Here is a 24,602-nt window from a genome sequence, read left to right as displayed (position 1 = left end):
ATGCCCTCCTAGCCGAGACTGCCATGGCATTGGCCCTTGATCCCAAAAGGCCAATATCCCTCACAGCTTCCTTTATGTAGGCTGCAGCGTCCTTGATATAACCCAGTGTCAAAAGAATGCTATCCCTATCCAGGGAATCTATATCAGATGACAAGTTATCTGCCCACTTCTCAATAGCGCTACTCACCCATGCCGATGCAACGGCAGGTCTGAGCAGCGTACCTGTAGTAACATAAATGGATTTCAATGTATTTTCCTGCGTACGATCCGCAGGATCTTTTAGAGCTGCCGTGTCAGGAGACGGAAGCGCCACCTTTTTGGACAGATGCGATAGAGCCTTGTCCACAGTGGGAGTTGACTCCCACTTTTCCCTGTCCCCAGAGGGGAACGGATATGCCACCTGAATTCGCTTGGGAATCTGTAATTTTTTGTCAGGATTTTCCCAAGCCTTTTCAAAAAGAGTGTTCAGTTCATGATGGGGAGGAAACGTTACCTCAGGTTTCTTTCCTTTATACATACAGACCCTTGTTTCAGGAACAGCAGGGTATTCCGTGATATGTAAAACGTCTTTTATCGCCACAATCATGTACTGAATGCTCTTAGCCAGTTTAGGATTCAACCTGGCATCACTATAGTCGACACTGGTGTCAGAGACCGTGTCAGTGTAACACCTAAATGGTGTTCAAGGGAACCGTGAGAATCGGTGTATTGACGATAATGATAAGATTACCTTCACACGGGGTTCACCTCTGGAGGAATTCTTGAACTTCTTCTTTTGACGACAATGGATGAATTATACAAAATAAACTCTCGTACTTGCAGTAATCCAGTAATAAATTTATTAAAACAACTGTAAAGTAATTTTAGCAAGGTTTTCCACTTTTTACTGCAGTCTGAACTTACTAACATTTATTACCCTGTTCTAGAATATTTCTTCACTTTCTTCGGAAGTAAGTATCTATATTAGCATATGAAGAATGTATTTGAGCTTACCACCTAGCCCCAAACTATACATATGACATACAGTTTCTTTTTATTATAAACAGTCTACATTGACTCATAACTCATAACTATTACGTATGGGGCTACAATATTTATAACAGAACATTCACGAGACACCTCCCAGAACATATAATTAGCTAAACTCTGTTCCTTGTGAAAGAGATGTACCTGACAGTCAAAGCTAGCGTTCTTTTCCGACTAAAAGTAATGAATTATAATTAAATTGTAATTCCTAAGTTTGATTCCTGTATGCGTTCTGTATACTATTCTGAAGAAGTAGTATCTGCACTATTTAAACTCTTGAATGTTGCAAACCCGGGTTTGTTAGTGCAATGATGATTCCGGTCCTGGACTATCCTCTGCAAGGCTGGGAGATGAACTAATGTAGCTATTTACTGTTTCAAAGTAATATGCTCTATATTGCTGGATGAGGTGATGTTAACGTAAGTAGCCTGTAGACACTGCTGAATCCTCTCAATATCCTACTATCGCAGAATGAAACCAACGTCTCAAGGCTCTGTCAGCTGGTATTATAGTGTAAATCTTCCAAGCTGAATATTATTATTCTGATGCTGGGGACCTGTATTTAAGTTAAGTATCTTCATGCCGCTCGGCCAATTCACAAATACTCTCTCTCTCTGTGGCGGAGTTAATGGATAGTGATTTACACCTCCATAGCAGTTTATTTACTTACTTAACTGACATGGGAGATTTAGAAATTGTTTATCGCCCGCCAGGATAAATTAAAGTCTATGCCTTAAACTGCATATATCCTTGTAAAGAGTACTGTTACAGCTGGAAATTGTCTTAATCTCTATCAGTAAATTAAAAGTTTTCTCCTTCAGTTATAAGCGTGACACATCACCCTGTATGACAGCTGTGTGACGTACTAAAATGCGGGACTAAAGGTAAGTTTTTCTCGTATCTGTAAAATTACTGTCCAAGCAAAGGTTTAATTTCAGTTTTCATGCTACGATTTTTAGTAGCCTAGTAGCCACATTATTCCCTGGATTGGGTGTCAATCAATGTTAGCTGGTCACTCCCCTTGCCTTAGTTAACAATAGGGGCGGCTCTCTCCTAACAGGTCATATCCAGGGGCGGGCTGTCACAGCTTCTACTGCTTACCGTCAGCCCTGGGTAAAGTTCTGTTCCTGCCTCTCCGTCTGTAAGTATATGTCAGAGCCGGGAACCGGGAGCCGGAGAAAACACAGCCACTTCTCTTTTCTGTCCACCGCATATCCCCTCTCCGCTCACGAGTCTCCTGCGCAGCGCTTTTTCTTCCCAGCCTCTCTACCGGCCCCTCCAACCGTCCCTCCGCGAGCAGGTCCGTGCCGCTCGCCCGGCTCGCGCTGCGGTACACTCTGTCCTCCTCGAGGGCGGCTGGCTAGCGCCGCTTGTCCTCCTTAGGCTATCCCTGCTGCGGCTTAGGGTGCTGAGCACAGCCTAGTCCATTATACCTTGACTTTTCACATGAGGAGACATTTTCGATTGAGTACAACACTTATACAAGTCACCAATTTTATTATACCTCAACCACTTAGCAATTCCTCAGTATAAATTGCATATATTACTTATAATGTGATTCATATTCTCTAACACTATTATAGGGTATTACATAAGTATCTGTATCAGCTATCTGGGTAAATGAACGCTTCTGTGACCCGAGGGGGTCTGGACTTGTGACAATGAATCCTCCATGGATTTTCTCCATGCCTGGTTCTGAGACTCAGATTTATCTAATCTCTTATTCAATCGAGCCACATTTGCATTCAAAAAACTCAAAACATTTACCCAATCAGCAGTCGGCGGTGCCGACAGGGTCACTCCCACAGTCTTTTCTGTCCCCACTCCAGCCTCGTCCTCGGAAGAGCACTCAGCCTCAGACATGCCGACACACGCGTACCGACACCCACAACCACACTGGGGCTATAGAGGACAAACCCACAGCAAAGCCTGTTAGAGAAACACAGGGAGTTTTGCCAGCTCACAACCCAGCGCCTATCCCGGTTCTGAAACGTTTAATACAATGCCTCAGACCTGTTAGCGCTTTTAATATTAATAAAACAGCACCAATTTACTGTGCTGAGAATGGCGCGCTGCGCGGTACCTCAAAGCAGTCACTGAAGTCTTCTGATCTTCTTCTACTCACCCGTCTTCTGGCTCTGCAAGGGGGGTGACGGCGCGGCTCCGGGAACGAGCATCTAGGCGTACCTAGCGATCAGACCCTCTGGAGCGAATGGTGTCCAGTAGCCTAAGAAGCAGAGCCTTGAAACTCACAGAAGTAGGTCTGCTTCTCTCCCCTCAGTCCCACGAAGCAGGGAGCCTGTTGCCAGCAGGTCTCCCTGAAAATAAAAAACCTAACATAAAATATTTTTCAGAGAAACTCAGGAGAGCTCCTCAGTGTGCATCCAGTCTCACTGGGCACAGAATTTAACTGGAGTCTGGAGGAGGGGCATAGAGGGAGGAGCCAGTTCACACCCATTCAAAGTCTTAAACTGCCCATGTCTCCTGCGGATCCCGTCTATACCCCATGGTTCTTGAAGCGTCCCCAGCATCCTCTAGGACGTATGAGAAAAGTATTTTCATAAATGTAAAATCTTCTCAAAAACTCTTTATAATCTTAAATAGGAATCTGGATCAGCTCCAATCCTCCATTACACTCAATCCCCCATTTCCCCAAGAAACAATAATATTAGATATCATCGTCGAGGCTCGCACCCTCGTCAGATTGACTCTTCCTAACCTTTGGGCAAAGAAAGGAAAAATTGGATAATCTTATTAAATAAAATTTGATTAAGTCCACAATTATTCTGCATTTAGAGATGCAAAAATAAACAAAGTACGGATGTAGTCTTTCTAAATCACTTGTTTATAAGTAAGAGAATAATGAAGGCAAACGGTCTTCTGGATGGCTAGGCTTTTACAGTCTGCAGTGCGGGAGTGATTACAAAAGTTACACTGGGGACTGTTCTCCAGGACAGCCGTGTATTGCCCTGACAGGTACATACAACGTTTCAAAAGTGACCTCAATGTGAAATACTGATCATGCCAGATCTAACGGGGATATATTATTGCTGATCCATCAGAGAAACTGAAAAATTAGAAGTACACAAACCAATCCGGAAGAAACTAGATTTATATCATTGTGGTTTAAATCCAGCATTCCCTGAAGAACGCGACCGATGAGTGCTGAGCTGTATTTAGTCCCTGATACTTTATTAATAGTGCAATAAATCCAGCGTATGTGAACTACATATTATTCAGCAAAGGCAATGGGGTGGAAGAAGAGGTGGTGGTGAGTAAAAAAAAACACACACACACACGGCAAACACACAGAAAATAAAAACAACGTTTAATGTGCTTCCAATCTGACAACACAATACAGCAATACTAAGTTGATCATATATTTTTTATTTGCAAAATGGACCAAGACTGGCCTTTAAAAGCCACAAAATCCAGCTTTTTTGTTCCAGTTCAATCGACATGGAACCTGGAAGATACAAACAGTCTATAAATGTGGAGTTTGGTTCTTTTTTGTTTGCTTACCCTGTAATAAAATTCCCTGTATCCATTGCAACAATGTTTTTTTTTGTCTGTTAGCTGTGAGTGTAAGAAAATCTGCTGGCGATAGAGAGATATCAGAGACTAGGAGCTTTCTCCGTGCGCTGTGCGGCTACTGCAGCCGGGAGAAGGAACATTTACAATGCGATGGATGAATTATGCAAAGTGGAAACTTCTCTGAACAATGGCGAGTGTAGCTGTATTGTCTCCATGAACTAGAACACCAGCGAGTCAAACGGGTGTGCTGAAACGCTTTGTGAACTCGTCTAATGTGTACACCGTGCCATAGCCCACGTGGGGGGCCATACTGATAAAATCGTCCAAGTTCATAGAGGATTCTGTAACATTAAAAAAAAAATATACAAACTAAGACAAGCTTTAAAATATTCACATTCAGAGGAACACTGAACTCCACCACTTATGTTGTGGGACTATAAATACCAGCATGCCATGTCTAGTAACATTCACGTTAGTACCCATGTATCAAAGTCTACATTACAGATATGTGTGCAGGCAATTGACAGCTGTGTTCATAGCATACAAGCTCAGATAAGGAATGCTGCGTGTGGCATCCTGCTGCCTCCATTCCCCTCTTCACATCATGTCACTGCCCGTCACATGCAGCTCCGTCCTCACTGACACATCACTCGTCTCCTGATATACTCTGTGCTGCTGGGGACCATGCTCCTCCCACTATATAACTCTCAGTCTGTGGCTTCCTGCTGCCTCCATTCTACTCCTCACCCTCACATCATGTCACTGCCCATGTCATAGATATGCAGCTCTGTCCTCACTGACACATCATTCATCTCCTGATATACTCTGTGCTGCTGGGATCCTGCTCCTTCCACTATATAACTCTCAGTCTGTGGCCTCCTGCTGCCTCCATTCCCCTCCTCACATCATGTCACTGCTCCTGTCATACATACATATTTTTTAATCTCAAAAAACTATTTACATTGGATTATTTCAGCATAAATTTTGCCAGACACCCGAGATTAAAAACACTTGCTAGAACAGTTTAGAAAATAAAAGAAATCCATTAGCTTTTACTCTCAAGCTAATCAAAATGAACAGTTCACATATATTACTACGTATGCCTTTTAACAGCTGTTAGTAGCAAAGGCCATAACATTTGAATTCTACACTTAAGTGCTGAGGGAGTTTCTGCTCCAAGAGAAACCCGTTTCTTGAATATGTCTAGAGAGGCCTCCACATCTTCTTCAGTGATCTCCTCAGATGCAGGTAACTGAGAATGTGGCTTCTTCAGTGTTTCATCAATGCGGTAACTTGGGTTCGCAAGTAGTCTGTCATAGTCTTCTGTAAATTTACAGACAGCAGATAGATGTAAAGCAGCATCTCATCCCATCGTTGCCACTCTGCACCCTGGTTTTCCAGGCGTAGTGTGGAATTACCAATGAGGAACAGTATTTTGTCTAAAGCAGTGGTTCTCAATCTCGGTCCTCAGGAGCCCACACGGTGCATGTTTTGCACGTAACCCAGCAAGTGCACAGGTGTATTAATTACTCACTGACACATTTTAAAAGGTCAACAGGTGGAGCTAATTAGGTCACTTGTGATTCTGTGAGGAGACCTGCAAAACATGCACTGTGTGGGGTCCTGAGGACCGAGTTTGAGAACCTGTGGTCTAAAGAAAGGGAGCAGTCTTAAGGTAGAGAAGCATCACAACTATTTTGGAAGATCGCCTCTAGAATCTTTGCCCGAAGAAGGTGCAGAGGAACAGCTCCCTCTGTTGCCGGGTTTTTAGGACAATAAAATACGGGAATATGAAGTCCGCTATCCTCTTTGAGTTCATTGTAGGTAAGTTATCAACTTCCGCTGCTATAGAAGTCATGCGTTGAAGAGGGAAAACCATCCGTTCTCTGTCACCCTCAGAACAGGTATCCAGTTCCTTGTCCAAGCCAATTCCAGAAATGTTATCCATTAGCCAATGTATGACATTTTTCATATCACTGAAACAGTCACAGGAAAGCATTGTTTTACACAGACATCACTTCAGGGACCGTCGCTGCAAGGACAGCTGGAAGTCATCGTTTAGAGTTTGTACTACATACTGAAGAAACAGGCAGCAAGTCTTCTTCTCCATCACCTCCGAGAGCAGCTTCCAATCCCAGGCCACTGTATCAAAGGCAGCTGGTGCGTCTTTTGCACTTTCATCAGGATCATGCAAGCTTCATGCTCCATTGCTTGTTCCTCCACACAAAATAGAATAGAGTTGATGACATGACTGACAGTATCCTTAGGTGGGTAATAATGGGGGCAATTCTGAGTTGATCGCAGCAGGATTTTTGTTAGCAGTTGGGCAAAACCATGTGCACTGCAGGGGAGGCAGATATAACATGTGCAGAGAGAGATAGATTTGGGTGTGGTGAGTTAAATCTGCAATCTAAATTGCAGTGTAAAAGTAAAGCAGCCAGTAATTACCCTGCACAGAAACAAAATAACCCACCCAAATCTAACTCTCTCTGCACATGTTATATCTGCCTCCCCTGCAGTGCACATGGTTTTGCCCAACTGCTAAAAAATTTCCTGCTGCGATCAACTTGGAATTACCCCCAATGTGCAGATACAAAGTGCGATGTGCCTTGATGGAAGCTTTCGTCTTTTGTGTTGTTCACGATGCTCATACGACTTAAAGGGATTGGCATTGAAGGCAGTTTCTTGTAATTTTTAAATGTATTGAAAAATAAGTGATTGACTGGAGGTTTCTTGAAGTACCTAAGTTTGTACAGAAGGGCATTGTTGAGATGCACTGCTTGAGCATCACTCCTCTCCTGTTATACTCTGTGCTGCTGGGGACCCTACTCCGTCCACTGTATAACTTTCAGTCTGTAACTTCCTGCTGCCTCCATTCGCCTCCTCACATCATGTACCTGCCCCTGTCACATACAGCCCTGTCCTCACTGACACATCATTCCTCTCCTGATATACTCTGTGCTGCTGGGGACCCTGCTCCTTCCACTATATAACTCTCAGTCTGTGGCTTCCTGCTGCCTCCATTCCTCTCCTCACATCATGTCACTGCTCCTGTCACATGCAGCCCTGTCCTCACTGACACAGCACTCATCTCCTGATATACTCTGTGCTGCTGGGGACCCTGCTCCTACACACACACACACACAAGTATATTTAATTCTATGGCTTCCTGCTGCCTCCATTCCCCTCCTCACATAATATCAGTCACATGCAGCGCTGTCTTCACTAACAATATGATTGAGCAGATGACTCATCACAACATCAAAACAGTCCATGAGGAAAACACTTTGTGCTGCTGTGAGCATTCCAATAATCCATTCCAAGAGCTATAACTGTGTGACAGCAGCAGCTGGATTATTATTGGTTTCTGGAAGACACTATTTTATACAAACGTCTCATGCGACACCCTCCCAATGAAATACACTGAGCGATATGAAGAGCTTGGCCATTGCTTTAGGTGTATAAGCGATATGGAGTGATCTATTTACAAAAAAGAAAGATGAAATAAGAAATGTTCTCACTGCTGAATAATGTGATATTTCTATTAGTGTACATGTATAGGAAGTGATCTACAATGGTCACAGGTAAGTGCAGCACACACAACTGCCTCGGACGTGCTGATCACAGCCGGATGCCTGTGCTGCGATGTGAGAACAGTTCTGAGCAGGTTTATATAGACCTAGCACACCTGTCAAAGCTCCGTCCAGAGCCGAACAGCAGGAGCCAGATATATTTTGGAACAAGAAAGTGTTTTACCCAGCGCTCCCCTCTCTCATGCAAAGGGGATAGAGCATAAAAGAATAAAGTAGTTTATCTGTGACTGCGGACAGGCGTACAACACATCAGCTAGGGTTACCCAGTGCCCCGACAGTCCGGCTCCCGGTGGAAACTTTCAGACATTTATTATTCAGCAATGATGTCGCAGTGTAACCGCTGCTATAACTGCAGAGACAATGCTACAGAGTTTACATAGTGGATGTCAGATCTCCGCCCTTCCCAATAGACTTTGATGGGGCCCGTCTATTGGCTCTATTTAACAGTGTTCTGTCACTCACATATAGCTGGGATCTTTGGTGATCATTAACTGTAGGAGAGATCGACATGGAAGCTCTAGGGCTTGCAAAGGCACTGCTGTGGCCGGTGTCACCTGCTATGGAGACGGCTGAGCTTTGCTGGAGGTGATCGGTAGAGGTCCCAGGCATTCTGCAATATTACATCTGCACTATGGGGGTCATTCAGAGTTGATCGTAGCTGTGCTAAATTTAGCACAGCTACGATCATTCACACTGACATGTGGGGGGATGCCCAGTACAGGGCTAGTACGCCCCGCATGTCAGTGCCGGCTCCACCCCCCCTTCGAGAGTAGCTCCCGGCCAGCTGCGGCCCGCCCTCCGTTCGGTCCGGCCACGCCTGCGTTGGCCGGACCGCTCCCACGAAATGGCGGGCAAACGCCGCCGTTCCGCCCCTCCTGCCCAGCGATCGCCTCTGCCTGTCAATCAGGCAGAGGCAATCGCAGACCTGCTACAGCCTTCGGCCGTCTGGCATGCACAGACGCACTACGGCGCCGGCACAGTAGGGACCCATTCACTCGGCTGCGACAAAAAGCAGCGAGCAAACGGGTCAGAATGACCCCCTATATCACTGACCATTGCATCCATTAATGCGTGCAATATACCAGGCATAACAGTCACTGGACTAGACTGGACCCCATCACTTATCAGCTGGCCACACACAGCACCAATCAACCGCATGGCCCGACCTCTGCCAGACTTCATTATACACTGACATATACATGCGGGGGATAGGGTGGAGAGTAGAAGAGAGCAGCTTTATCGAGATGAAGAGAAGACGAGACGTACAGTGAGAAACGGGCCACTGACCTGGCGTTTGGATACATGGATACGATGGTGGAGTTTTTTTCCACTTATTGTCGGGGTCTTTCATGTGGGAACGGTCTGAAGCGAAAGTCCTCAGAAATTCATCTGCCCTGACCAGCCTGAGCTTCCTAGCATAACAATAAAAAAACAGCAAATTCATACATAATGGAGAGATAACAAAACACCATACAGTGCTGTCCCATTCCCCGATAACAATTTAGTCCTAACTTGTTTTTACAGGTAGTAAACTCTTCAAATAAAAAATGTCCAGACAACATTAGCGTGTTTGACCTTCCAAACATATTATCCGCTTGAGTGCTAAGGACAAGTAGGACTTATCCTCAGCATGATCCTCAAAAATGCAGAGGATGATTGGGAATTTGGGGGGTGGGGAGGAGGTGGCACCTTAATGAAATCATTGCACGTGTGTGCGATGACATCACTAACAGCACTCACCCTGCACTACAGAAGCGTAAAATGAACCACAAGGACTGCGGAAAGGGGGGAGGCGAGGCGGTCTACAGATCTTGAAGCACCCTCGTTTTAAAGAGGGGCGTGACCTTTTTTAGGCTATATACCCCCCTAGAAGTGGTGTCTAGTGAGCAGTGTGATACACGCAATATCTTACGCTACAGAAAACATTGGGCGGGTTTTCAAAATGGTACGAGATATCATTCCTAAATGAGTAGTAGCTAGAGGGGGAAATTCAATTACTGGTGATATACGATTAACGGTACTCGCACATATCAGCCAGCTACCGTTCTCCTGATACTGCAAGTTATCCTGCACACCCATACGTGTGCTGTAGATGGATGATATTTGCTGTTCTGCAATGGCAAATTCTGCCCTTCGCGCCGAATGCAAGTTCTAAAATACGGATTTCATTATGTGGTTTAATGTGAATTAATGGTCAGGCAAGAACCACAAAGTAGTTATTATTGGTGGTGGTTAGGAACACCGAAAAATACCCGCATTTTGCTTTAGTTCACCCTCTATTTCTAGAATAACACATTTGCCCCCACATTGCAGGTAGATTCTATTTGCCATGTCAGAAGGAATAAGCAGACTAGTGGTAAGTCTTGTGAAGAAACCCAAGGTATAAATTTGTGTGGATGCTGTATAAACAAGCTACAGATACTGAAGTATGGATGCAACTATCCCAAAATGTACCAAAATAGGTTCAGCACAGTCTCTGAGGCGAAGGCGTTCACAGTTCTAATTGAAGATGCTAATTATAATACAGGTTGAGTCTCCCTTATCCAAAATGCTTGGGACCAGGGGTATTTTGGATATGGGATTTTTCCGTATTTTGGAATAATTGCATACCATAATGAGATATCATGGTGATGGGACCTAAATCTAAGCACAGAATGCATTTACGTTTCATATACACCTTATACACACAGCCTGAAGGTCATTTTAGCCAATATTTTTTATAACTTTGTGCATTAAACAAAGTGTGTCTACATTCACACAATTCATTTATGTTTCATATACACCTTATACACACAGCCTGAAGGTCATTTAATACAATATTTTTAATAACTGTGTATTAAACAAAGTTTGTGTACATTGAGCCATCAAGAGCAAAGGAATTGTTTGGGGGTGTAGAAACACTCCCACTCCTGGCGCACCTTGATTGAACAAATTAAAAGGCTACACAACGGCTGCACGCACTGGGGGACTGCTGATTCCCCCAAAAAGCAGAGATAGAAAATATATACAAGTGCTGCGCTTGAAGTGAGCTTAGTGAATAGATACTAAAAATTTTTAATATAAATAAAGGTGTCTGCTCCAATCAACCAACAACTCACACGGAACTTGCTAGTAAACAAATTTAATGAGCACATAAAAATGAGGAAGTCCCGGGATACGGGACGAAACGCGTTGACGTCACTCCTTCACATTGCTCACGGACGCACTGAGTGTTGCCAGTTACCGTCACCCGCAGCGGTGTTTTTACAATCTGCTTGATCAGCTGTGGAGAACATTTATCCGGAACGCCAGCCCAGCGTGTCACTGCAGCATCACGACCGGCTCGCCAAGATTCTCTGCACTTTGCTAGTGCCATCGGCGGACGCACGGCAGCTGCTCCGGTATCTCTTGTGCCGCGCCATTGCATTTCCCGCAGGACGGGTAATTATAACCGGCGGCTTCTCCTCTGCACTGGGACGCCAGTAGTTCAGAGGCACAAGACTATTGTTCTATTCATTCTCCAACAGGCTGTATTTATTGCTACTTTTTATCTCCAATTGATACAAAGAGACCACAATTTGGTCTATTGTGGCAACACTAAAGTGACACTATCTACTAACTTTTATCTAAGTGATCCACTCAGCAAATGTTTCAGTGTGCTTGAGCTCATTTCAGTATCTGTTTTTATTATTGTCTTTTTATTTTCATTTTTATGTGCTCATTAAATTTGTTTACTAGCAAGTTCCGTGTGAGTTGTTGGTTGATTGGAGCAGACACCTTTATTTATATTAAAATTTTTTAGTATCTATTCACTAAGCTCACTTCAAGCGCAGCACTTGTATATATTTTCTACATTGAGCCATCAGAAAACAAAGGTTTCACTATCTCACTCTCACTCAAAAAAGTCCGTATTTCGGAATATTCCGTATTTCGGAATATTTGGATATGGGATACTCAACCTGTATAAGAACAACAATGACAACATTGATATCTACATAATTTGGCACAATCAACATGTTTAAACAAACAGTACAAATCTGCTGAAATGCTGGACAGTCGGGCGGCGGACCTCATTAAAAGAATCACTAGCGTATCCCTCACCTACCGCACTGGGAAAACTATTCCTTCTTATATGGTGGAACAGAGTCATAGAGACCGCATGGTCCGTGCATCAATCCATCACACAGAACTGAAAAAACATTTAATTCATCTTTAACTCTAAACAACCCTAATCTATTCTATAAACTGATAAATGGTACGGAACGGCCTTTATTCTGCTAACATGCAGGTCAGGACGATGCCTACATTAAGAGGCACCCTTCCATTACATAGGAAATCAGCAACAAGGGGAATGCTTCTGTGTACACAAAGGGTTAAAAAACAAAAGGATTGGAAACCGCACTGGTGTAGTAAGTGTATGTGTGAAATGATAAACTATCTGTAATTAGCTGATAATAGAATTCAAGGTATAAATCCTCATTCAGGGAAGCAGACACTTAAGGTAATACACTCCTTATTTTTATGTGTCAAAAAGACTGCCCATCAGCGGTGCTCCCACGAGTCAAAAATATATTGTAAACACAGAAACAAGAGAAGAAAGGAGACTCTTTTTGGGAAGCACTCTTATACAGATAATAATGTATGGCTGATTGCCACAATAACTAACTAAAATTCAATACTTTAATGATTTTCGTTAAAAAAATTAATTACTGAGGAGTTCAATAAGCGCCAATATCTGTTTAAATAGTGACATTGCGAAAATATGAAGAAAATATTTGTAATTAATAAGGTACAAATACCTAATGTAAGCCGAGATGGGTAGCTTTGTGATTTTGTGAAATAAAAAACACCAGCTATGGGACAACCTGTGGTCAAAAATATGTTTATTCAATATATATATATATGACCATCATTTGAAGACTGCTGTATATCCCAACTGGGAATTGAATCCTAGCAGGTAGTTAAATCATAGGTCATGACCGATAAGTGAATCAATGCTCTATTCCAGTGACAGAAAGGGTAGCAAATACTTGCAGTACCAGGGTGTTCCTTGGTGGTCTCCCAGCCAAGTACTTGAACCGGCCCTCCACTGCTTGGCTTCCAAGATCAGATGAGATTGGGCATCTCCAGTGGGGTATGACCGCAGACCTTATGCTTACCCTTGTCACACTGTGTCCTTAATTGGGCACAGGTAAGAGCCAATTTGTGATATTGTGTAGACCACAGGTGTCTAAGTAGCTGATGAAAAAGAATAAGGAGTTATTTCTCAAGGATATAAACAAAGACACAAAAATCAGATACCCATCTAGATATTTACGGTAGAGGTGGTCGCAAATACAAGTAGAAAAACACACCTATTCTGCACAGATAATTAAGAATGTCTATAACGTCTACTTCTAGATTAAGCAGTAAAGGAGGCCTCCAAATTTGGACTCCAAGACCTCAAAATAGATGTATCCCACATATACTCAGGATTATGCAGTAAGGTATATCAAATTAGTGATATTCCAGCTCCAATGCCCCACCATAATTAACCTTCAAGCAGCGGGGAAACAGCACAACAGAATTTATGCCACATATATCATCAATTGAGTGTTTTTTAGAAGAGCACGGAATTCTGCATAACACACATTAAGAATATATTCATGTGTTTGATAGAATCCTAAATTGGATGCATCACACAAACACTAATGGATTATGCAGTGGGATATATCTTGAACAGTAATATCTCTGACTCTAATGCCCCACCATGAATCACCTTCAGGTAGCGGGGGAACAACACGAACAGTAAGTGTACCATATATATAATCAATTGGGTGTTTTCAAAAAAAGAGAGCATGGATTTGTGCATTACATGTAGAAAAAAACATTCATGTATTTAATAAGCTCCAAGAATGGTCGATGCCTCTGCATCTATGATTTTGGTAGCTAATGAGCATTTATTGACTTACTGTTGTTTTTTTATCTGTTGCTCATGCAAATAATGAGGTATTCTCTGTGCCTTCTGGGTATGAATTTATCATGCACAGAGAAAAGAAGAAAAAGTGCTTGAGTCAGAATATTACCTAATCCGGTTATGCAATAGTTTTGTGGTGTCCTACTTGTATAAAGAAGAAATTAAGGGAGAACCTTGTGGAAGGTGCTGGCCGCGTCTGCCCGCGTGTTGCCTGCTGCTGTACTCCGGCCGCACTGCTCTTCCTGTTAGGCTGGTTCCCGTAGCGACGAACTCTGCCGTGGTCGGCTAGTTGCGGTCACGTGTGCGCATCACGTGACCGTGAGGTTATTGCCTCTCTTACCTTACCTGACCGCAACTAGCCGACCACGGCAGAGTTCGTCGCTACGGGAACCAGCCTAACAGGAAGAACAGTGCGGCCGGAGTACAGCAGCAGGCAACACGCGGGCAGACGCGGCCAGCACCTTCCACAAGGTTCTCCCTTAATTTCTTCTTTATACAAGTAGGACACCACAAAACTATTGCATAACCGGATTAGGTAATATTCTGACTCAAGCACTTTTTCTTCTTTTCTCTGTGCATGATAAATTCATACCCAGAAGGCACAGAGAATACCTCATTATTTGCATGAGCAACAGATAAAAAAACAACAGTAAGTCAATAAATGCTCATTAGCTACCAAAATCATAGATGCAGAGGCATCGACCATTCTTGGAGCTTATTAAATACATGAATGTTTTTTTCTACATGTAATGCACAAATCCATGCTCTCTTTTTTTGAAAACACCCAATTGATTATATATATGGTACACTTACTGTTCGTGTTGTTCCCCCGCTACCTGAAGGTGATTCATGGTGGGGCATTAGAGTCAGAGATATTACTGTTCAAGATATATCCCACTGCATAATCCATTAGTGTTTGTGTGATGCATCCAATTTAGGATTCTATCAAACACATGAATATATTCTTAATGTGTGTTATGCAGAATTCCGTGCTCTTCTAAAAAACACTCAATTGATGATATATGTGGCATAAATTCTGTTGTGCTGTTTCCCCGCTGCTTGAAGGTTAATTATGGTGGGGCATTGGAGCTGGAATATCACTAATTTGATATACCTTACTGCATAATCCTGAGTATATGTGGGATACATCTATTTTGAGGTCTTGGAGTCCAAATTTGGAGGCCTCCTTTACTGCTTAATCTAGAAGTAGACGTTATAGACATTCTTAATTATCTGTGCAGAATAGGTGTGTTTTTCTACTTGTATTTGCGACCACCTCTACCGTAAATATCTAGATGGGTATCTGATTTTTGTGTCTTTGTTTATATCCTTGAGAAATAACTCCTTATTCTTTTTCATCAGCTACTTAGACACCTGTGGTCTACACAATATCACAAATTGGCTCTTACCTGTGCCCAATTAAGGACACAGTGTGACAAGGGTAAGCATAAGGTCTGCGGTCATACCCCACTGGAGATGCCCAATCTCATCTGATCTTGGAAGCCAAGCAGTGGAGGGCCGGTTCAAGTACTTGGCTGGGAGACCACCAAGGAACACCCTGGTACTGCAAGTATTTGCTACCCTTTCTGTCACTGGAATAGAGCATTGATTCACTTATCGGTCATGACCTATGATTTAACTACCTGCTAGGATTCAATTCCCAGTTGGGATATACAGCAGTCTTCAAATGATGGTCATATATATATATATTGAATAAACATATTTTTGACCACAGGTTGTCCCATAGCTGGTGTTTTTTATTTCACAAAATCACAAAGCTACCCATCTCGGCTTACATTAGGTATTTGTACCTTATTAATTACAAATATTTTCTTCATATTTTCGCAATGTCACTATTTAAACAGATATTGGCGCTTATTGAACTCCTCAGTAATTAATTTTTTTAACGAAAATCATTAAAGTATTGAATTTTAGTTAGTTATTGTGGCAATCAGCCATACATTATTATCTGTATAAGAGTGCTTCCCAAAAAGAGTCTCCTTTCTTCTCTTGTTTCTGTGTTTACACAAAGGGTTAACAATCAACCCTGCCTGCGAGTGTGTCTAAGGGATTGGGCATGTTATCCCAGCAGTCACATGACACGGCAAGTATTCTACCCATCCCTTACCACTTGGGGGGGGCAGCTATAGCTAAACCTCCCACCCTTCCCAGCGCCTAACCCTAAAACCCCTCCACCTAACACGGACCCTATCCATACACAGATACCTTCGGGATGCAAAATATCGTACACACATTCTCATTGGCAACAGGCACAACTATGAAACCAATTCTGCATTTATACAATTTCTTGTTTCCTCCTGTTTTTTTCGTTGATACTCTTTATTTATTGCAATGCCAGCAAGAACAGCTTAAGACAGCCCCCACTTTGCTTTATTTAGAGAGATTATGCTCCATGTGAGAATTTGCTGCAGTCAGCTATACAGGGAAGCCAAAGGTCCACTGCACATACTCTAGTAAAGACTGCCACCTGCTGCACATCTGAGGAACTACAATCCAAAACAGGAAGGAATGACACTACTACAATGTGAATGATTAATAGGTTGTAGTGTTATAGGTTCCGAGATGGCAAAAACGAGTTTTATGGTAAGAACTTACCCTTGTTAAAACTCTTTCTGAGAGATACACTGGGCTCCACAAGGAATGGACAATGGGGTGTAGAGTAGGATCTTGATTCGAGGCACCAACAGGCTCAAAGCTTTGACTGTTCCCAGAATGCATAGCACCTCCTCCTATATCACCCCGCTTCCCTGCACAGGATCTCAGTTTTTAGTTAACCAGTCCAATGCAGTAGCAGGAAAAGAGACGACAACGGTTAGTAGCCACAACACCGCATTCTCACGACAGGAGACGCGTCAGCGGCTAATGCCATACCAACCCAAAGAAGCTAAGTGCGTCAGGGTGGGCGCCTTGTGGAGCCCAGTGTACCTTGCAGAAAGAGATTTAACAAGGGTAAGTTCTTACCATAAAACTCGTTTTCTGCTGCGGGGTACACTGGGCTCCACAAGGAATGGACAATGGGGATGTCCTAAAGCAGTTCCTTATGGGAGGGGACGCACTGTAGCGGGCACAAGAGCCCGGCGTCCAAAGGAAGCATCCTGGGAAGTGGCAGTATCGAAGGCATAGAACCTTATGAACGTGTTCACAGAGGATCACGTAGCCGCCTTGCACAATTGTTAAAGGGTCGCACCACATTGGGCCGCCCAAGAAGGTCCAACAGACCGAGTAGAATGGGCCTTAATGTGATCAGGAACAGAGAGACCAGCCTTCACGTAAGCATGTGCAATCACCATTCTAATCCATCTGGCCAGAGTTTGCTTGTGAGCAGGCCAGCCATGTTTGTGAAAACCAAACACAACAAAAAGAGAATCAGATTTCCTAATAGGAGCAGTTCTCTTCACATAGATACGGGGAGCCCGTACCACATCCAAAGACCGCTCTTTGGAAGACAGATCAGGAGAAACAAGTGCCGGAACTACAATCTCCTGATTAAGGTGGAACGAAGAAACCACCTTAGGTAGATAGCCGGGACGAGTCTTAAGAACCGCCCGGTCACAGTGAAATATCAGATATGGGGAACTACAGGACAAGGCACCCAAATCCGACACTCTTCTAGCTGAAGCAATAGCCAGCAGAAACACCACCTTAAGGGGAAGCCACTTAAAATCAGCTGAACCAAGAAGTTCAAACGCAGACTCTTGTAACACCTCCAAAACCACCAACAAGTCCCAAGGAGCCACAGGCGGGACATAGGGAGGTTGGATACGCAACACGCCCTGAGTAAAGGTATGCACATCAGGTAAGGTCGCAATTTTTCTCTGAAACCACACCGACAAGGCAGATATTTGAACCTTAAGGGAGGCCAGACGCAGGCCTAAATCCAGGCCCTGCTGAAGAAAAGCCAACAACTTGGCTATACTAAACTTGGAAGTGTCATAATCGTTAGATGCGCACCAAACAAAGTAAGAATGCCAGACCCTATAGTAAATCCGAGCCGAAGCCGGTTTCCGGGCCCGCAACATAGCTTGAATGACCGCCTTAGAAAACCCTTTAGCACTTAAGACGGAAGCTTCAAGAGCCACGCCGTCAAAGACAGCCAGGCTAGGTCCTGGTAGACACAGGGGCCCTGAACGAGGAGGTCTTGGCGTTGTGGAAGTAGAATTGGACGCTCTGACTATAGGCCCTGCAGGTCTGAGAACCAGTGCCGTCTGGGCCACGCTGGAGCTATGAGAAGCAGAATTCCTTTTTCTTGCTTGAACTTACGAATTACCCTGGGCAGGAGTGACACCGGAGGGAACACGTACGGCAGCCGAAACCTCTACGGTACCGCCAGCGCATCCACGAATGCTGCTTGAGGATCCCTTGTCCTTGCTCCGAAGACCGGAACCTTGTGATTGTGTCGAGACGCCATCAGATCTATGTCTGGAAGGCCCCACATTTCCACTAGGAGTTGAAACACTTCTGGATGAAGGCACCACTCGCCGGCATGCACGTCCTGACGACTGAGAAAGTCCGCTTCCCAATTCAGGACTCCCGGAATTAATATTGCCGATATGGCCGGTAGATGGCGTTCTGCCCACTGTAGAATCCGTGAGACTTCCTTCATTGCTAGGCGGCTTCGAGTGCTGCCCTGATGATTTATGTAAGCCACTGTGGTGGCGTTGTCCGACTGTACTTGAACAGGACGGTTCTGAATTAAATGCTGGGCTAGGTTCAAGGCATTGAAGACCGCCCGCAACTCCAGAATATTGATCGAGAGGAGGGACTCCTCCTTGGTCCACCGCCCCTGAAGGGAGTGTTGCTCCAGCACCGCGCCCCAACCTCTTAGACTGGCATCTGTCGTCAACAGGACCCAGTCGGATATCCAGAACGGACGGCCCCTGCACAGTTGTTGGTCCCGGAGCCACCAGAGCAGCGATAGACGGACCTCCGGAGTCAATGAGATCATTTAAGACCTGATCCGGTGAGGCAGGCCGTCCCATTTGGCTAGAATCAGCCTCTGGAGAGGGCGAGAGTGAAATTGAGCGTACTCCACCATGTCGAATGCTGACACCATGAGGCCCAGCACCTGCATCGCCGAATGTATCGACACTTGCGGACGAGATAGGAAGCAACGGATCCTGTCATGAAGTTTCAGGACTTTCTCCCGAGACAGGAACAACCGCTGGTTGTGAGTGTCCAATAGTGCTCCCAGATGCACCATGCTCTGAGCAGGGATCAGGGATGACTTCTTCCAGTTGATGAGCCACCCATGGGCTTGCAGAAACCGGACCGTCACATCTAGATGACGCAGGAGAAGTTCTGGGGAATTTGCCAGGATTAACAAGTCGTCCAAATACGGCAGTATCCTGACCCCTTGACGGCGGAATACCACCGTCATCACCGCCATGACTTTTGTAAAGACTCGCGGAGCAGTTGTTAAACCAAAAGGTAACGCCCGAAACTGGTAAAGGCAGTTACCAATCGCAAATCTCAGGTATTGCTGATGAGACACTGCTATAGGAATATGCAGGTAAGCATCCTGTATATCCAGGGAGACCATGAAGTCCCCAGGTTCCAAGGCCAGAACAATAGAGTGAAGGGTTTCCATCCGGAACTTGGAAACCTTCACAAACCTGTTCAATGCCTTGAGGTTGAGAATGGGCCGGGAGGACCCATTCGGTTTCGGGACTAGAAACAGCAGAGAATAGTACCCCCGGCCTCTCTGCGCAAGAGGCACCTGTACTACGACTCCTGTATCCAGGAGGGTCTGTACCACTGAATGTAGAGTATTTGCCTTTGTCTTGACCAACGGGACATATGTCTGGCAAAATCAATGAGGGGGTCGGTTTTTGAAGGCTATGGCGTAACCTTGAGTGACGACTTCCCGTACCCAGGCATCTGAAGTGGTCTTCAACCATTCCTGGGTATACCCTGGAAGCCGGCCCCCCACCCTGGATCCCCCAGAGGGAGGCCCGCCCTGTCATGCGGCAGGCTTATCTGTCTTGGAAGCTGGCCGACGGGCCGCCCAGGCTCTTTTGGGCTTAGGCTTACCAGGTTTGGAAGTGCGGGCCTGTTTGTTGTACGCCTGACCTTTTGCTTTACCTGAAGGACGAAAGGGGCGAAAGGAAGTACCTTTAGCCTTCGACACAGAAGGAGCAGTACTTGGCAGACAGGCAGTAGCCAAGTCAGCCACAATCTTATTTAAATCCTCCCCAAACAGAATATCTCCCTTAAAAGGGAGTACCTCTAGGGTTTTTCTAGAGTCCAGATCCACAGACCAGGATCTCAGCCACAATATCCGGCAAGCCAGGACTGACGTAGTAGACGCCTTGGCTGCCAGGATACAGACATCAGAAGCCGCCTCTTTAATATAAGCTGTAATATAATATAATATATATAACGAGAAGCTGTGACAATATAAGACAAGCATTGTCTAGCATGGTCAGAGGAGATTTCAGCATCTAACTCCAAGGCCCATGCTTCAATGGCCTCTGCAGCCCAAGTAGCTGCAATAGTGGGCCTTTGTGCAGCACCCGTGAGGGTGTAAATCGCTTTCAGACAACCCTCCACACGTTTATCCGTAGGCTCTTTTAGAGACGTGGCGGTGGTGACCGGTAGAGCTGAGTAAACCACCATCCTAGCCACATGTGAGTCCACTGGAGGAGGCGTTTCCCAATTCTTAGACAGCTCCGGCGCGAGGGGATAGCAAGCCAGCATCTTCTTTTGAGGCACAAACTTCGTACCTGGGTTTTCCCAGGGTTCCCGACGTATATCAATTAGGTGGTCAGAGTGAGGTAAAACTTGTTTCATCACCTTCTGACGCTTGAACCTATCTGGTTTCTTAGGAGGAACGGATGGCTCGAGATCATCCGTAATCTGTAAAATTAATTTAGTAGCCTGCAAGAGATCAGGAACATCCACATGTGAACCACCCTCCCCATCAGCCGTATCGGAGTCAGAACCTGTGGGGTCAGTGTAAGTGCCGTCTTCATCCGACGAGGTGTCAGTGACAGCAGTGGATTGTGAGGAGACAAGCGCTCGCTTAGAGGACCCCTTGGACGTAGGCGAGCGATGGTCAGACTTTTTAGTAGTGAAGGGGCTGGTTCAACTTCTTTATTAGAGCAGATAAATCGTCCGCCCACGGCGGGTTAGCTGCAGGGACCACAAACGGTTGTACCGGCATTGGGGGTCCCATAGAGGGTGTTAGTTTATGAACTAGCGTATGCAGAAGCGTGGAAAAAGCTGCCCACGGCGGGTCATTATTTGCCCCCGTTGCCACCGTCCCACTGGGGAGCAAGGAGCCCCCAGAACCAGAGCCCAAAGCCGCTATATTCTCCTCATAGGTATCTGCGGCTTTAGCAACACCGGCAGTGTGTTCAGCCCCAGAACAGTTACCCTCAGAAGCAAACATGATATAACTTGCAGTATCAGGTAACACAATACAATTTGTCAGCAGCACAATACCTCTAGCCCAAACCCCTGCGCAGTGTAGTCAGCACCAGCAGAGATAAAGGAGAGATATGGTGACTAAATCACAGAGAAAAAATAAGATGTTACTCACCGGTAAATCTATTTCTCGTAGTCCGTAGTGGATGCTGGGAACTCCGAAAGGACCATGGGGAATAGCGGCTCCGCAGGAGACTGGGCACAACTAAAGAAAGATTTTAGGTCACCTGGTGTGCACTGGCTCCTCCCACTATGACCCTCCTCCAAGCCTCAGTTAGGACACTGTGCCCGGACGAGCTGACATAATAAGGAAGGATTTTGAATCCCGGGTAAGACTCCTACCAGCCACACCAATCACACCGTATAACTCGTGATACTATACCCAGTTTAACAGTATGAAAACAACTGAGCCTCTCAACAGATGGCTCAACAATAACCCTTTAGTTAACAATAACTATGTACAAGTATTGCAGACAATCCGCACTTGGGATGGGCGCCCAGCATCCACTACGGACTACGAGAAATAGATTTACCGGTGAGTAAAATCTTATTTTCTCTGACGTCCTAGTGGATGCTGGGAACTCCGAAAGGACCATGGGGATTATACCAAAGCTCCCAAACGGGCGGGAGAGTGCGGATGACTCTGCAGCACCGAATGAGAGAACTCAAGGTCCTCCTCAGCCAGGGTATCAAATTTGTAGAATTTTGCAAACGTGTTTGCCCCTGACCAAGTAGCAGCTCGGCAAAGTTGTAAAGCCGAGACCCCTCGGGCAGCCGCCCAAGATGAGCCCACCTTCCTTGTGGAATGGGCTTTTACTGATTTAGGATGCGGCAGTCCAGCCGCAGAATGCGCCAGCTGAATTGTGCTACAAATCCAGCGAGCAATAGTCTGCTTAGAAGCAGGAGCACCCAGTTTGTTGGGTGCATACAGGATAAATAGCGAGTCAGTTTTCCTGACTCTAGCCGTCCTGGAAACATAAATTTTCAAGGCCCTGACTACGTCCAGTAACTTGGAATCCTCCAAGCCCCTAGTAGCCACAGGCACCACAATAGGTTGGTTCAAGTTAAAAGCTGATACCACCTTAGGGAGAAACTGGGGACGAGTCCTCAATTCCGCCCTATCCATATGGAAAATCAGATAAGGGCTTTTACATGACAAAGCTGCCAATTCTGACACACGCCTGGCTGAAGCCAAGGCCAATAACATGACCACTTTCCATGCGAGATATTTTAGATCCACGGTTTTAAGTGGCTCAAACCAATGTGATTTTAAGAAACTCAACACCACGTTGAGATCCCAAGGTGCCACTGGAGGCACAAACGGGGGCTGAATATGCAGCACTCCTTTCACAGTATTGTTCTTACTCCTCGTTTTCTTATTATTCTCAGTACCCTTGGTATGAGAGGCAGAAGAGGGAACACAAACTGACTGGTACACCGACGGTGTCACTAGAGCGTCCACAGCTATCGCCTGAGGGTCCCTTGACCTGGCGCAATATCTCTCTAGTTTTTTGTTTAGGCGGGACGCCATCATGTCCACCTGTGGCCGTACCCATCGATTTACAATCAGCGCGAAGACTTCTGGATGAAGTCCCCACTCTCCCGGGTGTAGGTCGTGCCTGCTGAGAAAGTCTGCTTCCCAGTTGTCCACTCCCAGAATGAACACTGCTGACAGTGCTAGTACGTGATTTTCCGCCCATCGGAGAATCCTTGTGGCTTCTGCCATTGCCATCCTGCTTCTTGTGCCGCCCTGTCGATTTACATGGGCGACTGCCGTGATGTTGTCTGACTGGATCAGTACCGGCTGGTGTAGAAACAGGGATTTTGCCTGACTTAGGGCATTGTAAATGGCCCTTAGTTCCAGAATATTTATGTGTAGGGAAGTCTCCTGACTCGACCATAGTCCTTGGAAGTTTCTTCCCTGTGTGACTGCCCCCCAGCCTCGAAGGCTGGCATCCGTGGTCACCAGGACCAAGTCCTGTATGCCGAATCTGCGGCCCTCTAGAAGATGAGCACTCTGCAGCCACCACAGCAGAGACACCCTGGTTCTTGGAGACAGGGTTATTAGGCGATGCATCTGAAGATGCGATCCGGACCATTGGTCCAACAGGTCCCACTGAAAGATTCTGGCATGGAACCTGCCGAAAGGAATTGCTTCGTAAGAAGCCACCATCTTTCCCAGGACCCGCGTGCAGTGATGCACCGATACCTGTTTTGGTTTCAGGAGGTCTCTGACTAGAGATGACAGCTCCTTGGCTTTCTCCTCCGGGAGAAACACTTTTTTCTGGACTGTATCCAGAATCATACCCAGGAACAGTAGACGTGTCGTCGGAACCAGCTGTGATTTTGGAATATTCAGAATCCAACCGTGCTGGTGTAGCACCTCCTGAGATAGTGCTACTCCCACCAACAACTGCTCCTTGGACCTCGCCTTTATTAGGAGATCGTCCAAGTACGGGATAATTAAAACTCCATTTCTTCGAAGGAGTATCATCATTTCCGCCATTACCTTGGTAAACACCCTCGGTGCCGTGGAGAGTCCAAACGGCAGCGTCTGGAATTGGTAATGGCAATCCTGTACCACAAATCTGAGGTACTCCTGGTGAGGATAGTAAATGGGGACATGCAGGTAAGCATCCTTGATGTCCAGGGATACCATGTAATCCCCCTCGTCCAGGCTTGCAATAACCGCCCTGAGCGATTCCATCTTGAACTTGAATTTTTTTTATGTATGTGTTCAAGGATTTCAAATTTAAAATGGGTCTCACCGAACCGTCCGGTTTCGGTACCACAAACAGTGTGGAATAGTAACCCCGTCCTTGTTGAAGTAGGGGTACCTTGATTATCACCTGCTGGGAATACAGCTTGTGAATTGCCGCTAGCACAGCCTCCCTGTCTGAAGGAGTAATCGGCAAGGCAGATTTTAGGAACCGGTGGGGTGGAGACGCCTCGAATTCCAGTTTGTACCCTTGAGATACTATTTGCAGGATCCAGGGATCCACCTGTGAGCGAGCCCACTGATCGCTGAAATTTTTGAGGCGGCCCCCCACCGTACCTGGCTCCGCCTG

At 45.4% G+C, this 24,602-nt stretch overlaps 1 protein-coding gene and 2 pseudogenes across 5 annotated transcripts in view; 1 reads left to right on the top strand and 2 right to left on the bottom strand.

The window, feature by feature from the left end:
- Positions 1-24,602, bottom strand: part of NTAQ1 (N-terminal glutamine amidase 1) — a 159,843-nt gene that overhangs the window by 102,036 nt on the left and 33,205 nt on the right. For 3 of the 5 annotated variants that reach the window (XM_063924389.1, XM_063924393.1, XM_063924391.1), the window contains one exon: positions 9,441-9,565. In XM_063924389.1, the coding sequence (XP_063780459.1) occupies positions 9,441-9,565 (125 nt within the window). Of the gene's footprint in view, positions 1-4,333; positions 4,902-9,440; positions 9,566-24,602 lie in introns of those variants that run through there. The other 2 variants (XM_063924390.1, XM_063924392.1) reach the window with 1 other exon arrangement.
- LOC134930212 (5S ribosomal RNA) lies at positions 13,160-13,280 on the bottom strand (annotated as a pseudogene).
- On the top strand, positions 15,541-15,661 carry LOC134930211 (5S ribosomal RNA; annotated as a pseudogene).

Source organism: Pseudophryne corroboree, chromosome 5 (assembly GCF_028390025.1).
Source record: "Pseudophryne corroboree isolate aPseCor3 chromosome 5, aPseCor3.hap2, whole genome shotgun sequence".
Lineage (NCBI taxonomy): Eukaryota > Metazoa > Chordata > Amphibia > Anura > Myobatrachidae > Pseudophryne > Pseudophryne corroboree.
Note: the sequence above shows the minus strand (reverse complement) of the source record. Positions and strands in the feature narration are given on the sequence as shown.